General features: G+C 29.9%; 1 protein-coding gene across 13 annotated transcripts in view; it reads left to right on the top strand.

The window, feature by feature from the left end:
- LOC145265357 (plexin-A4-like) overlaps positions 1-18,270 on the top strand; it is a 1,096,693-nt gene that overhangs the window by 950,408 nt on the left and 128,015 nt on the right. For 9 of the 13 annotated variants that reach the window (XM_080121138.1, XM_080121135.1, XM_080121133.1 and 6 more), the window contains one exon: positions 10,613-10,633. The exons of the other annotated variants lie outside the window; for them this stretch is intronic. In XM_080121138.1, the coding sequence (XP_079977264.1) occupies positions 10,613-10,633 (21 nt within the window). The remainder of the gene's footprint in view (positions 1-10,612; positions 10,634-18,270) is intronic. 13 annotated transcript variants of the gene reach the window in all.

The following is an 18,270-nucleotide window of genomic DNA, read 5'->3' as shown; positions in this document are numbered from 1 at the left end:
ACCCGTCTAGCCGAATCCACTGTGAAAAATTTCCCCCACTCTATATCTGTGCCTAAATCAAAACGTGGATTCCATGAACAAAGCTTCTTTCTTAGAACTGCGTGCCTGTGGAACTCTGTTCTGTCTGCCTGCTTCCCACCTGACTACAACTTGGATGTGTTCAAGTCAAACGTTAACAAATTCCTAATGAACCGCCCCCTTAAGTAAACACTTCATCAAATCTCCACACTAACGTAATGTACTTGCAATAACCCTTATCCCTGAGTGGCTTCCGGCCCTTGGTGACCACTGTGTAAAAAAAAAAAAAAAAAAAGTACTCTAACCATTGCGCCATGAGTCCTCAAGATGAGAAGAATAGTTTGATGAATGGAAATAACATATTGACAGTTAAAATATTTAATAGTTAATAGGAATGTGTCGGGCAGTTTTAGGAATTCAGGACAAAGAAAATGGATGAAGAAAATACATTTTAGAAAAATAACAGGTGACATGTTTTGATGCTACGTAGTTAGTGACGTCAGAAAAGGAAGTGAGTTTTAGATTATTCGTAAAGAGTTAGATTGAACAGTCTGTAATTGAGTTGTGTGGGAGAGATAGACGACGGCAGTCATTGGAGCACTGGACTTGATAAATGAACATATCTAGTGTTCTTCTTTGTTTTGTTTTTTTTTTTACATGGTTGTCACCACTGATCAAGGCCCGGAAACCACTTGAGGATAAGGGTTATTGCATGTACAGCAATCAATGGGATAATATCGTAGTAATCGTTAGTATTGGAGATTTGATAAAGTGTCATTACTTAAGGGGGCAGTTCATCAGGAATTTGTTTATGTTGGACTTGAAGACATCCAAGTTGTAGTCAGGTGGGAAACAGGCAAACGGAAGAGAGTTCTACAGGCGTGCACTTCTAAGAAAGAAGCTTTGTTCATGGAATCTATGTTTTGATTTAGGCACAGATAAAGAGTGGGGGAAATTACTGACAGTGGTTTCATCTAGACGGATGTTTTTCATGAAAACTTGGTGAGGGGGGGGGACCAGAGATTGGAGCTCGGACGAGCACTTGTTATGGAGAAGAAAACGGCATGCCACCTCGGAACCAACAACTCATAACCACAATAAATATAAATATGAAACAACTTGGCTGTTTCATATTTTCCTGAGAGACATCGCTAATTTTCGAGAGCACGTCGAAGCAGGTGAAAATTATTGTGATTCAAGGTATATTATTGTTTGTCCAGCACAAATGTAAAAGATGTTTATCTATCCTTCTGTCTATAGACTGCTTAGTATGTCGACATGTTCAGATAACCAATATGCAGATATCATTATACATACATACTGTTGACAGTTGGGGCCCCTAGCGTATGATCTCAAGCAGTGGAGGGCACTGATATACAGGAGCGCAGAACACTTTGAGGCAGCTAAGATAGACTGAGTGAGGCTTTAGAAAGCATGTTGGAAATGCCAAACCTTGCCGCACAACCATAGAGATCTTTGGATCTGTGAGGTGTGTGGCCGAACTCTACTGTCCAAGGCAGGTTTTTTTAATCACATGAAAGTGCAGAATTATACGGGGTTTGTTGCTGTTAGTTTCATCCAAACCAATAAACATTTTCAGTGTCTTGTCTGTTTGAGGGTGTGCAAGTCGCTGGTAGGACTGAAAAGACATCTTCGGCCACAAGAACATTCAGTGACTGAGGGAGTGGCACTTGTCTGAATATGTATTTGCAACTTCGTAAGAATTTGTCCATTAGTTAGGATAGTATCCTTATAAAAATATCTGAAGATATACACATATCCAACATTACATAGAAGCGTACACATAACATACCTAACTCTAGATAAATATATACACATAACAGCTTACTCTGTACAAACATGACATAACTAACTCTGTACAGACATGGCATAGCTAACTCTGTACAGACATGACATAGCTAACTCTACATAAATATAACATAGCTAACTCTACATAAATATAACATAGCTAACTCTACATAAATATAACATAGCTAACTCTACACAAATATAACATAGCTAACTATGTATAAATATAACATAGCTAACTATGTATAAATATAACATAGCTAACTATGTATAAATATAACATAGCTAACTATGTATAAATATAACATAGCTAACTATGTATAAATATAACATAGCTAACTATATATAAATATCATATATCTAACTCTATATAGACATGACATAATGACGTTAATGCCTGAGCTATGAAAGCATGTTTGCCGCAAGGCTAAAAATTAAAACATAAACCAATAGCTATTACATTACGCATACATATTCGTAATGCCATCGTTCGACATTCGCCTACCAAATTCCATTTTTCTAAATTTTCCCACCTTTGCATCGATTTTCTCCGACACTGTAAACACTGTATGTTTTTCGAGCTGAATAAACATGTTACATTGAATAAAACACAAAAAATATATCCAGTTTGGCATAAAAGTAACTTATCTTGCCTTTAATAACATTTATTTGTTATATATTTGTTTTTTGACAACTTTTTCGAATCTATGTGTACAGTAATACAAACCCGAAATTACCTTTTATTCTATCTTTTTTTTGCGCCATTTTCGAACGGCGTAATAAAAGATAAAATGAAATCTAATTGTGACAACACCTTTTTTTTCCAATTTTCAGATTTTTTTAATTTTCTTTTTCACAAACCATCCTGAAACTCTTTTTTATGTATAATATCTCTTTTTTTTTTTCCATATAAAGCATTTGGTCTTCTTTAAAAAAAAAAAAAAAGGGCTTCCAGAACTTCTCAGCCTTATTCACGGAGCTCTAGGGCTCCGTGGAGCCCACTTTGAGAAATTCTGCGTTGGACAATTGAGGATAGTGTCTAGTAGGCATTCAAGTTCTCTCCCGCAGGCATTCAAATTCTCATTACATTTCTATAAGAAAAATATAACAATACAAATTATATATGTATATTACCAAATTAGTCCTCGTGCGAAAGCGCAGGACACAAAATGTTTTAAATAATAATAATGATAGAATAACAATAACAAAGTCTTTCGCTAGCAAGGACTACTATTGAGCGTAACCAGTTATACGCTCCTTTTGAAATTTTCATCTCTATTTTTTTCGTTATCTTCTACATATTTTTGATGAAACCTATATGAAATATGTTCCTTATTAAATTCTAAAGATTTTCTATTCTGAAAGAAGTTTTAAAAAAATTAATCTAAAAAAGTTATTTTAAAGTTTTTGTTAAAAATAGTCGGATTTTCTTATTATTCAGACATGTATGACAAAGAGTTGCAAAAAAAAGAGTTGTGGAGTGAGGAGAATTACAAACTGAAACAGAGAGAATATTCAGACCTGTAATAATACAAAGAGGGGGTTGCAAAAATAAGTTGTGGTGTGAGGAGAAATACAATCTGAAACAGAGAGTAGGAGAGTTTTTATAAATACATACAAAATTACATTCATCTTTTTTTTTAATCCAAATTACTAAATTAAATAAAATATAATCTTAAAAAGATAGGATACAAGTTAGAAAAGCATTTTATCCAAGGCATGAAAATTGTTAAACAAAATGTTTTTACTATAGGCTTTAAAAATAAAGGTACAAGATTCAATTTGAAATTTATTTATCTTCAAAGTGCACTTTTATATATTTTACAAAGTAAGGTATTAAATTTGCATACCTTACTTTGTAAAATTTATAAAAGTACACTTTGAAGATAAATAAATTTCAAATTGAATCTTGTAACTTTATTTTTAAAGCCTATAGTAAAAACATTTTGTTTAACAATTTTCATGCCTTGGACGAAATGCTTTTCTAACTTGTATCAATTTATTAGAAACTATTTAAAAAAAAATATGCAAGTCACCAATACTAATTAATTAAGCATAACCCGTTTTGATGTTAATATAATTAGGATGTGTGAAAAAAAATGTGTGTGTGTGTTATAAAAGATCAGAATAACATCGATACCGTCGATTTCAAATCCAAGTACAAGGGACTAATATCTGGTTGTTTATGTCGGACGATTTTCTGTAAGACATAAATAACAAGGTCTTTTTTTTTTTTAATTTGCTAACATTCACTTTTAATAACATTACACACGCACACACATGCACGCACACATACTCACACACATGTACGCACACACACGCAAACAAATGAAAGAAATCCCATCCTAAAAAAAAGCCATTTCTGACTCAACCTAATGAGCAGTGTTGCAAAAAAAAAAGTTCCATGAACAAAAAATGAAACGAAGTAAAAACAAAAACAAATTTTTTTTAAACGCGTGAGGAAGATTCAGTTGATTATGTTGTGAAGCCAAAAAATTATAGCACCAGCGCGCCTCCATACAAAAACAAGACGAACAGTAACACGATAGAAAATGTGAAGTCACAGCACGAAACTAGAAATAACGACCATTCCTTTTCATGTGAAACGCCACAAGAAACGTCAAGAAGAAAAGAATTACATATTAAACATTAGATATTAAAAGCGCTTCATAAAATGGCTTTGTTCATCATGACATATCTTTTAGATATGTTATATATATATATATATATATATATATATATATATATATATATATATCAGATATGTTATATATATATATATATATATCATTTAGATATGTTATATCATTTAGATATGTTATATATATCATTTAGATATGTTATATATATCATTTAGATATGTTATATATATCATTTAGATATGTTATATATATATATATATATCATTTAGATATGTTATATATATATATATCATTTAGATATGTTATATATATATATATCATTTAGATATGTTATATATATATATCATTTAGATATGTTATATATATATATATATATATCATTTAGATATGTTATATATATATATATATCATTTAGATATGTTATATATATATCATTTAGATATGTTATATATATATATCATTTAGATATGTTATATATATATATCATTTAGATATGTTATATATATATATATCATTTAGATATGTTATATATATATCATTTAGATATGTTATATATATCATTTAGATATGTTATAAATATATCTCATAGATATGTTATATATATATCATTTAGATATGTTATATATATATCATTTAGATATATATATATATGTACCATTTAGATATGTTATATATTATTTAGATATGCTATCACATACATATATAATATTATTTAGGTATGTTATTCACACATACATATATATATATATTATTTAGGTATGTTATTTACATATATATATTATTTAGGTATGTTATTTACATATATATATTATTTAGGTATGTTATTTACATATATATATTATTTAGGTATGTTATTTGCATATATATATTATTTAGGTATGTTATTTACATATATATTATTTAGGTATGTTATTTACATATATATATATATTTATTTAGGTATGTTATTTGCATATATATATATATATTTATTTAGGTATGTTATTTGCATATATATATATTATTTAGGTATGTTATTTACATTTATATATTATTAAGGTATGTTATTTACATATATATATTATTTAGGTATGTTATTTACATATATATTATTAAGGTATGTTATTTGCATATATATATTATTTACGTATGTTATTTACATATATATATATATTATTTAGGTATGTTATTTACATATATATATATTATTTATGTATATCATTTGCATATATATATTATTTAGGTATATTATTTGCATATATATATATTATTTAGGTATGTTATTTACGTATATATATTATTTAGGTATGTTATTTACGTATATATATTATTTAGGTATCTCATTTACATATATATATTTATTTAGGTATGTTATTTGCATATATATATATTATTTAGGTATGTTATTTACATATATATGTTGTTTAGGTATGTTATTTGCATATATATATTGTTTAGCTATGTTATTTGCATATATATATTTAGGTATATTATTTGCATATATATATTATTTAAGTATGTTATTTGCATATATATATTTATTTAGGTATGTTATTTACATATATATATTATTTAGGTATGTTATTTACGTATATATATTATTTAGGTATCTCATTTACATATATATATTTATTTAGGTATGTTATTTGCATATATATATTATTTAGGTATGTTATTTGCATATATATATTATTTAGACATGTTATTTGCATATATATATTATTTAGGTATGTTATTTACATATATATATTTATTTAGGTATGTTATTTACATATATATATTATTTAGGTATGTTATTTACATATATATATTATTTAGGTATGTTATTTACGTATATATATTATTTAGGTATCACATTGACATACATATATTTATTTAGGTATGTTATTTACATATATATTATTTAGGTATGTTATTTGCATATATATATTATTTAGGTATGTTATTTGCATATATATATTATTTAGGTATGTTATTTACATATATATATTATTTAGGTATGTTATTTACGTATATATATTATTCAGGTATCTCATTTACATATATATATTTATTTATGTATGTTATTTGCATATATATATTATTTAGGTATATTATTTTCATATATATATTATTTAGGTATGTTATTTGCATATATATATATTGTTTAGGTATGTTATTTGCATATATATATATTATTTAGGTATGTTATTTGCATATATATATTATTTAGGTATGTTATTTGCATATATATATATTATTTAGGTATGTTATTTGCATATATATATTATTTAGGTATGTTATTTGCATATATATATTATTTAGGTATGTTATTTGCATATATATATTATTTAGGTATGTTATTTGCATATATATATTATTTAGGTATGTTATTTGCATATATATATTATTTAGGTATGTTATTTGCATATATATATTATTTAGGTATGTTATTTGCATATATATATATATTATTAAGGTATGTTATTTGCATATATATATATATTATTAAGGTATGTTATTTACATATATATTTTTTAAGTATTTTATTTGCATATATATATTATTTAGGTATGTTATTTGCATATACATATTATTTAGGTATGCTATTTACATATATATATATTATTTAGGTATGTTATTTACGTATATATATTATTTAGGTATCTCATTTACATATATATATTTATTTAAGTATGTTATTTGCATATATATATTATTTAGGTATGATATTTGCATATATATATTATTTAGGTATGATATTTACATATATTTATTATTTAGGTATGATATTTGCATATATATATATTATTAAGGTATGTTATTTACATATATATTATTTGGGTATGTTATTTGCATATATATATTATTTAGGTATGTTATTTACATATATATTATTTAGGTATGTTATTTGCATATATATATTATTTAGGTATGTTATTTGCATAAATATATTATTTAACAATGATATTTGCATAAATATATTATTTAACAATGATATTTGCATATATATATTATTTAGGTATGTTATTTACATATATATTATTTAGGTATGTTATTTGCATATATATATATTATTTAGGTATGTTATTTGCATATATATTATTTAGGTATGTTATTTGCATATATATTATTTAGGTATGTTATTTACATATATATATTATTTAGGTATGTTATTTATATATATATATATATATTATTTACGTATGCAGGCAGGAGATTCAGAGTTCCTATTGGTTGCGGTAACCACCTGACGAAGGCCGAAGGAATAGTTGGCCGAAATGTAGTGAAACAACTAAGAAAAAAGATTAGGATAATTATTGATTCATGTTTTAATTTTTAGCCTTGCAGCAAACATGCCTTCATAGCTCAGGCATTTACGTCAAAGGAAAAAGTAAATCGTAAGCTAAACGGACTTTTCTATATTTTGCGTCCAACATAATATAATAATAAATACGAAATCTGAATTAATCAAAATATCATATTTAAGAATATTTCACCAGAGGGCAATGCCGGGTGGCCTGCTAGTATATATATCTATTTACTTGCAGGAAAACCCGGCGGTACCTGGGATTCTATTATTTCATTAAAATGAAACAAGAATGAGTAAGAGTTTTGCAGATGAAACGTATTATGTCGTTGGGTTGCTGAGAACAGTTACTGCACTTTGACCTTTGCTCAAAGAAAACTATTTAAAAAAACAAACAAACTTGTGTCCATTTTTAAATGAATGAAAAACATTGGCTTAATCAATTATTGTGTTAATCTTTTAATGGGTGTTGTTGGGTCAGTTATGTTTGTTATAAAATCTTGCACCCAGGAATTACCTCCACCTTTAAGAGGGAGAGATTATTCTCTTCAGATATGTTACCCTCTTTTGGGAGAGAGAGAGGGTTTAATATAGTGTCCGTTTTGTTCTTGTGAAACTCCGTTTACAGGGAGTTTTTTTTTTTTTGGTCGTCAAGAACCCCCACCCCACTCCCACTATTCCGATGCATCGAATTCGCGTGTTGTGTGTGTGTGTGTATATATATATATATATATATATATATATATATATATATATATATATATATATATATATATATATATATATATATCGTTAATTTGACATGTTTGTATGTAGATATATATAGTTATCGTTATTTTGACAGGTTTGTGTGTATATATGTGTATATATATATATATGTGTGTGTGTATATGTATGTATGTATGTATATATATATATATATATATATATATCGGTAATTTGACATGTTTGTGTGTGTGTGTGTATATATGTATATATATATATATAACTTACGTGCGTTCAAACGCGATGAATTCGTCTTTGATTACAAGATAAGCTGAACTGGAATTAAAATAAAAAAATGCCGAATCTTTCTGATTTCTTCGGATTATTGTACAAGACGGATTAAGGTTTAATATCATTGAACAACAACTGATGAATTCATATTGATTGGAAATATGGCAAAACAAAGATTAACCGTTAATCATATATGTGTTGTGTATATATATATATATATATATATATATATGCAGAACGAGAGAGAGAATATGTTAAGTAAATAACGAATAAATCTACATAGGAACTTTATTAGATTATTAATTCAATAATAATTCAGAATGAAGAATAAGGGAGAAACCTTTAGGTTATGGCATTTCGAAGCTAAATGCTTCTCATCAGAAAGAAGAAAGGTCGGCATTATACAAAAGTAAAGGTAAAGACAGATTTTGAAAACCTTCAGGTTAGAAAGGAAAAGATGTTTTTCGATCAGAGAGGTAATATAATAGAGAGAAGAGTCAGGCAAAAACAAAACAAGAAACTAAAATTAATTAATTATAATTAATTAATTTATGAATTTTCAATGTCAAAAACTTATAAAAATTTACAATAAAGTTCTGATAAAAAATTAAAAAATAGAACTAAATTATAAAATATAAATAAACTAGCCTGGGTGCCCAGCATTGCCGGGTGTTTGGAGGTGTGTGTTGAGCAAACAAAAAAAGAAAGTGGTGGTAGGCAGGCAGGAAGGCTCGAACCCGTGACGTGAAGGTGAAAAAGAAAGTTAAAGAAAACCTGAAGTCATACCGCTACTCCATGACGTGACCGGAAGTGCGGAACATTGAAATTAGTAAAGTCATTCCAACCGATAGGATGACTTGCGAAAATGGCGACGGAAAAATAAAAAAAAAACGACCTTCCTTGTAGAAAGTTGAGGGTGAAAGAATTAATGTTTTTGTCCAATTTTTCGATATTTGTCGTCCAAAGAGTCGAGCTTCAAAACAATACTGATCTCGTGAAAATCTGTCACCTCTGTCGAAAGTTTTAGGCAAATATACAAACATACATACATACATACACACAGACAGGTGAGATTTATGTAATTGATTATAAAATATAAATGAATTACAAAATATAAAGCAGGATAAATAATATACGAATGAATTAAAACAGATAAAATATAAATTCAAACTCTTGGGAGATAATTCATGTGCATTCTTGGATAAAATGAAACGAAATTTAATATCCAGGACACTCATATGCAGAATAATATCCAGGACACTCATATGCAGAATAATATCCAGGACACTCACATGCAGAATAATATCCAGGACACTCACATGCAGAATAATATCCAGGACACTCACATACAGAATAATATCCAGGACACTCACATGCAGAATAATATCCAGAAAATTTCAATGTCTGTAATGAGTTTGAAAATGCACTGAAGATGCAATCAGAATCTTGGTTCTTGAATAAGGAATCCCCAAGGAAGAATCCTGTATCAGCGCTCCTTTGTATAAAACATGTGTAATAAACATTTGATCGCCAAATTAAAATATTAAATAATTAATTTTTTTAACTAATATATATATATATTAACTAATTAATATATATATATTAACTAATTAATATATATATATATATATATTAAATAATATATATATATATATATATATTAACTTATATCACTAGTATATATATACTAGCGGGGGTGCCCGACGTTGTCCAGGTATTTGTAGGTGTGTGTGTGTTGTAAAAATAAGTTAAGACAAATGAATCATCGTTTTTGGGGTTTTTTTTTATTAAATTCCGTCCTAATATTTATTTTTTAAGATTGATTTAATATATGATTTAAAAATGTTTTTCTTTTTTTTTCTTTTCCTATTGGAAACAGACGGATTTAATAAACAAAACGGTGAGTTACAGTTACCTGTAATTTCATTTTGTTACTTATTTCTTACGGTTATATATACATGTACACACAACACGCACACATGTATGTGTGTATATATATATATATATATATATATATATATATATATATATATATATTAGTGATGGGACGATTCCAATATTTTCCTGATTCCGATACAATCACTAATTTTGTACTAAATTCCTGATTCAGATAAAATTACCGATTCTGATTCTTTAATTCTGTACATAATTCCCGATTCTGATACAGTTACCGATTCCGATTCTTTATAAATCTCTAAATATTTAACGATAAGATCGTTATTATCCCCAATTTCTGTAAAAAAAAAAAAATGTTAAATGTGTCGATATTTTCCTAGACGTAAAATTACACTTGTGGTGGATGATCTATCGATTTTAGCTTTATTGGTATTTTAAAATCAATAAATATTTATTATTATATCATTATTATCAGCAATGGAAGATTTTGGTTTAAATAAAATTTAAAAAAAAAAGACAACTAATGGAATCGTTTTGGCATCGGTAAATAGTTGCCAATTTTTTACGATACCGATTCCAATAATCCCAACTTTATCCTTTTTTTTTTTTATTCCAGATTCCGCTTAATCGTCCCAACACTAATATGTATGCATATACATACATACACGCACACACATATATATATATAATTCACTGTTTTTGGAAAGAATTCCAGCAAAAAGTGCTTGATTACAAAAAAAAATTTTTTTCAATATAAAAGCTTAATATTTATTTATTTAAAACTATACATATATATAATATGTATATAATATATATATAATATGTGTATATATATATATATATATAATATATAATATATATATATATTATATATAATATATATATATATTATATATAATATATATATATATATTATATATAATATATATATATATATTATATATAATATATATATATTATATATATAGTATATATATGTATATATATATATTATATATATATTATATATAATATATATATATAGTATATATATAGTATATATATTTATATATAATATATATATATAGTATATATATAGTATATATATTTATATATAATATATATATATAGTATATATATATAATATATATTATATATAATATATATATAGTATATATATGTATATATATATATAATATATATTATATATAATATATATTATATATATAGTATATATATGTATATATATATATATATAATATATATTATATATAATATATATATAGTATATATATGTGTATATATATATAATATATATTATATATAATATATATATAGTATATATATGTATATATATATATTATATATAGTATATATATGTATGTATATATATATATTATATATAATATATGTATATATATATATATTATATATAATATATATATGTATATATATATAATATATAGATATTTCCACTGTCAGACAACGTCGCAGCTCACAAGAACCAAGAAAGCCAACAAACCGGTAGTCCAAAATTCGATATATATACATAATAGATATTTCCACTGTCAGACAACGTCGCAGCTCACAAGAACCAAGAAAGCCAACAAACCGGTAGTCCAAAATTCGAGCTTTGCCCTCATTTGGTTTTCATACATGAAGTAAATTTTCACAGTGTATAAGGATTATTTGATAATGGAGATATTCATAACCGAAGCCTATTTTCAAAGAATGGAGATATAAAATATGAGAAATATTTGGAATCAAGTCTCCCCTTGATGTTTTTTGGGGTTTTTTTTAGATCATTTGAAACCATGACAGCAAGTTTTAGTCTCCCCTCCATCAAGGCCAGTGCTTTTGGGGAAAGATATATGGAGATATATATATATATATATATATATATATATATATATATTATTGTAGCCAAATTGAATATTGAAATGCTCATATCTTTGGTTCTATGGGACGAAACTACATAAACATTTGCAGGTTTGTTGAAAATTATAATTGGTAAAAATGACAGTTGGTAAAAAAAAACTATATTTTCAAACCAATAAAATATGCCCAAGTTTGCCTACATTTGTTCATACACCATCAGTTTACCATGAAACATTGTTTCGGGATTTAAAAACAAAATAGTATATTAAATCATGGCTCTCCACCAGTGTTGATCAAACACCACCTCCCTTAATCTTAAGAAGAAGACCTGTTGCGGATATTATTAGATCTAGTTTCCTATTCTTAATTAATTTGGCTACCTATTCAAGTGGTCCTGCATATGACCTAAAACTATATCCGATGGTGAGGCCCCACCTTGCGGGCCTTGGGGAGTGTGGAGCCACCCTTTAATTGCCATTGCTCCCAGGTCCACTCTGACCAGGAGTGGTAGCACCTGTTAGGGTTTCAACTATGGGTTAAATAGAATCTGACTTAAAAAAATATATATAAAAATCGTTCTAATAACCTGAAAAAGGTTGATATGCCGTAGAACAACCAACCAACAATTCAAGTTATAAAAATGATATCTACAGGGTGTCCCAAAAGAAGCTTGATTACCTTCCTTAATATTTTTATTAATGTTGTTTCCCCTGATAGTAGCCCCCTACACCAAAGTGGCAATGTGCCTTGTTTGGGGTGAAAATGTAATAAAAAATTTTTTTTAAATTTAAGGGATCATCAGTTGTTTACCATGAAACATTGTTTCGGGATTTAAAAACAAAACAGTATATTAAATCATGGCTCTCCACCAGTGTTGATCAAACACCACCTCCCTTAATCTTAAGAAGAAGACCTGTTACAGATATTATTAGATCTAGTTTCCTATTCTTAATTAATTTGATTACCTATTCATGTTATAAAAATGATATATACAGGGTGTACCAAAAGAAGCTGACGGATTTTAAAACTTAGACCCAACGTTTAATAGTACAAAAATATTGACGGATTTTAAAACTTAGATCCAGCGTTTAATAGTACAAAAATGTTGACGGATTTTAAATTTGATTAACTTCCTCAATATTTAAGTTATGCTTACCAATTTTCATTTGTAGGTAGATGAGCCTCTCCTTGATTTTCTGAGCTATAGTAAGATATCATAATCTACTTATTTTAATTGTATTTAGACAATTTAATCTAGGGTATGTTTTTTCACAAGGTCTAATTTTAGTTATAAAAAATGATGTTACCCAAATGTCCACCAATTCCGGTTACTTCATCCGCCATTACTCCACACCATACTGTACATTTCTGAGGGGGTAATTGCCATTGTGCTGTTGCGTGGGGATTTTTTGATCCCCAAATCCTGCAATTTTGCTTATTTATGAACCCATTCAGATGAAAATGAGCCTTATCGGACATAATGAGGTTTTTGAGAAAGTTTGGATCCACATTGGCCCAATCTTGGAATTGCATGGCGTATTCCAGCTTTTTTTCCGGATTGTTTGGCTGAAGTTCTTCCACCAATTGAATTTTATATGGAAATTTGCCCTCTTCATGAAGCATTCTGTGAAGAGATGATCGAGAGACCCCAATTTGACTTGATCTCCTTCTTACTGATGTGGATAGATCCTCGGCCACACTCTCTGCTAATCTCTGACGATTCTCATCACTTCTTGCCGTACGGGGTCTACCTACCGACTCATGATGACCTTGGAAGAGTTACTCTAGATGATCTAAAAAAAATAAAAGAGAAATGTAACAAATTAAGAAAGTTATGAATTTTTTAACCATCAGCTTCTTTTGGGACACCCTGTGTGTATGTGTATATATATATATATATATATATATATATATATATATATATATATATATATATATATATACACACACTTCTGATGAGTTAAAGGCATAATAGATTCACTGATTGATATAATAATTAAGTTATTGATTTTGCGCTACGAAACAGATATTGTCAAGAATTGTATAAGTCCACTGAATTAAAGGAATAAATTATAAGTTGCACAACATCATGAATTTTGGAATATAACATTTGTCATTTATTCTCTCTCTCTCTCTCTCTCTCTCTCTCTCTCTCTCTATATATATATATATATATATATATATATATATATATATATATATATATATATATTAAACAAAAAATGTCAACACTATGACGCACCTAATTCTAAGTGCATGGATATCAAATAATATACAAAAATGTTTATTCAGTTTTGGGAATACTTTGACACCCAACTAAAGCTGGAGCGAACAGATAGGACACTGACACAATGGCTCCCGGCCAAATGACATTTGAACAGAAGCCAAACCCTCTGCAGGTGTTTCTAAGTGTGGCCCGGGCAAATAGATGAGGAATTTAAGCCATACGCTTTGCCAGGATGCTTGCCGAGAGGAGGCAGTGTCGGACGTGGAGGAAAGCTTGGACATTATGACGGTATAATTAATGACAACCGTGCACATGATACAATTAGTGATGGCGGTAATTCTACAAGAGTCGCAGGACGTGTGGAATTGCTGGCCGCGTTTGTAGCGATATGAATAATGAATTAGCCGTAATGTTATGTAACGAAGGCATGATATGTTTAATAGTGTTTACAATAGCAAGACTAATCGGTCAGTTATGGATACCTGCGACCTCAGTTTATGTAGATGATACCACGTGTAATATTTAATCGCGTTGATACACCGGTTTCCGCTGGATCACCGAAGTTAAGCAACGTTGAACCTGCTCAGTACTAAATGGGTGACCATTTGGGACTTTCAGGTGCTGTATGTGCTCTCTGCTTATCTCGGGATTGTTTCCAGTCGTCCTGGACTTCTCCTTGCCACTCGACTCAAACTGCCGATTCATGAAAGGTGTGGTTGGAGATTGCGCGACCCTTGCCTCACAGTTACACGCGTTACTGCCCCTAAGGGGTATCCTTTGTCTTTCGAGACTGAACGGAAGCATAGGATAGGACATGTAATGTTGGATTATGCAAGAGCAACATCGGGTGGTCTTGCTGATCGTCAGATTTAGAAAGTCAACTATTATCTATTATATTAAAGCCAAAATGTATGTATGTGTGTGTGTGTGTGTGCACGCACTTTTTTATATGTCCAGCAAATGCTTGGGAGAAGGGCGCTCGGGGGGGGGGGAGTTCCTGTTTCTTAGAACTTCGTATATACTCCCTAGATTACAATATCTTCGATTTACGAAACAAGCTCGAGTGTAGCTTTAATTACGGCGACTTTTACACACTATTTTTGCGATATTTCTTCGTCTATGCACGTTTGTTTGGCTTTTCAGTATAAAAGCGAAACTGAATCTGTAGCATAAAACAGCTTCCTGGTACTCGTGACAGGGACATTCAGAAAAGCAATGAGGCTTGATCAATGTGGGGGAAACCCCTTATATCAGACAATTGCTATTCATTTGGACACTCCCCTTTAAATGAGAGAGCTGGTTTTCTCCCAACATCTTGGAGGGAAATGCATAAACTGGCTTGCAGCCAAAGTTAATTTCATTCCTGGACTATGGTGTGATGTTTGATCGCATTAAATTCACGCACCTGTCATTTATATTTTTAATCGTTAAATTAAAACGGTTTTTCAGTTACTTCCCCATTGTGGCCGGTCCTGGATATGACCTTAAACTATATCCGATGGTGAGGCCCCAGCTTGCGGGCTCTTGGGAGTGTGGAGCCACCCTTTAATTGCCATTGCTCCCAGGTCCACTCTGACCCGGAGTGGTAGTACCTGTTAGGGTCCCAACTGTGGGTTGAATAGAAACTGACTTGCAAAAAACAAATATATTCTATTAAAAAAAATTTTTCTTCAAAATCACTGGATTCGGCATTAAATAACCTGAAAAGGGTTGATATGCCGTAAAACAAAAACAACCAACCAACCCCTCGTGGCCAAGCAGGTAAGATGCCAGGGTTTTTTTCCCCCCTTTCTTTTCCACCTTCGCATCAAGGCTTCCGGTTCGAGCCTACCTTCTTACCTAAACTTTAGTTTTTTCTTTTACACCTCCAAAACAGCAATGCCGGCCACCCCTGCTAGTCTATTATATAAAAGCGAAAATGTGTGTTTGTGTGTGTGTGTGTGTGTGTGTGTGCGCATGTGTGCGCACTTTTTTTGTATGCCCAGCAAAGGCTTTGAGAGGGGATACTGTTTCTTAGAACTTTTTATATACTCCCCAGATTATAATATCTCCGATTTACAAAAAGAGGTCGTGTCTATCTTTTATTTGGGCGACTTTTATGTTATATAATTACCACTATTTTGTCTTCTCGCCTGAAACTAATTGAAACGAAACCAGTTTCTTAGCTTTCCTACCAGGGACGTCGAGAAAGCAAAGAGCTTTGATCACTGTGCGGAAAACCCCTCATATCAGACAATTGCTATTCATTTGGACACTCCCCTTTCTATGGGGAGCTGGTCTTCCCCAACATCTTGAGGAAACAAACAAATACACTGGAACCTTCAAGCTTAACTGGCTCTGTGTGATTTCTTTTCTCTATGGTGTGATGTTTGACCAAGAAAACCAGACGTTCGTTTTTAAGCGTCTTAGTTAAACCATTCTCACTTCGCTGACCTTTTAACGTCATGGCAGATGTCAGTAAATCTGTAACCCTTGAGAGCATTGCCAAGGCTGCTGTGAAGAAGGTGGGCTCTCTCTACCGTGCTAGAAAGCTACTTACGCCTGAAAGTATCCTGTACCTCTATGAGGCCACCATTCGCCCATGTACGGAGTATTGTTGTCATATTTGGGCTGGTGCATCTGCTACTAGTCTCTCGCTCCTAGACAAGGTTCAAAAGAGAGTCGCCAACCTGATAGGTCCTAAACTCTCATCTAACCTTCAGCCTCTGTCCCACTGATGAAATGGTGCATCCCTCTGCCTGTTCTACAAGTACTTTAATGGTAAATACTCTGACGAACTGCAAGCACTTGTACCCCCTCGACGTAAATACCCCCGACAAACCTGATAAGCACCTAAATCCCACCCCTTCACAGTAAAGATCCGTAGATGTAAGAGAGCTTTCTACTCCAGTAGTTTCTTCCCCAGAACCGCTAGACTTTGGAATTCACTTCCGGCTCCCTGCTTCCCCAACTGTACTGACATGCAGAAATGTAACGTGAACCAATATCTTGCTGCCCAATTCCCTACATAGTACCCCAGTAGATTATGTCCCTGATAGTAACACCGAAGTGGCAATGTGTTTTGTTTGTAAATGTGTAAAAAAAAAAAAGAAAAAAAAAAAGGGGTTTCTTTTCCACCTCGCCTCAAGGCTTTGGGTTCGAGCAGACCTGCCTACCAAAACTGTTTTTTTTCTTCTTTTACACCTAACAGACATGAAAACTAATACATAGGCTATTCAAACCTATGCAAAAATTTATATTTGGGCTTTAGCTGGGAAAAATCAGTGCAGAAGTGTGAAAATTAAAAAGAAATGGAATTTGCCAGGTGAAGATCGATCAACGGCATTACAAATATGCGTGCATAACGTAATAGCTATTTGTTCATGTTTTAATTTTTAGCCTTGCTGCAAACATGTCTTCATAGCTCAGGCATTAACGTCAAAGGAAAAAGTAAATCGTAAGCTAAACGTTTTGGTTTCGATTCTAGGTGATGGCGCACGAGTCATTTTTTTTTTTTTTTATAACTTTTTAAATCTTTACTATATATTGGGTCTAATATAATATAATTATAAATATGA

This window comes from Euprymna scolopes, chromosome 40 (assembly GCF_053919585.1).
Source record: "Euprymna scolopes isolate OS-2025 chromosome 40, ASM5391958v1, whole genome shotgun sequence".
Classification (NCBI taxonomy): domain Eukaryota; kingdom Metazoa; phylum Mollusca; class Cephalopoda; order Sepiida; family Sepiolidae; genus Euprymna; species Euprymna scolopes.
This window is presented reverse-complemented; position numbering and strand designations above follow the sequence as displayed.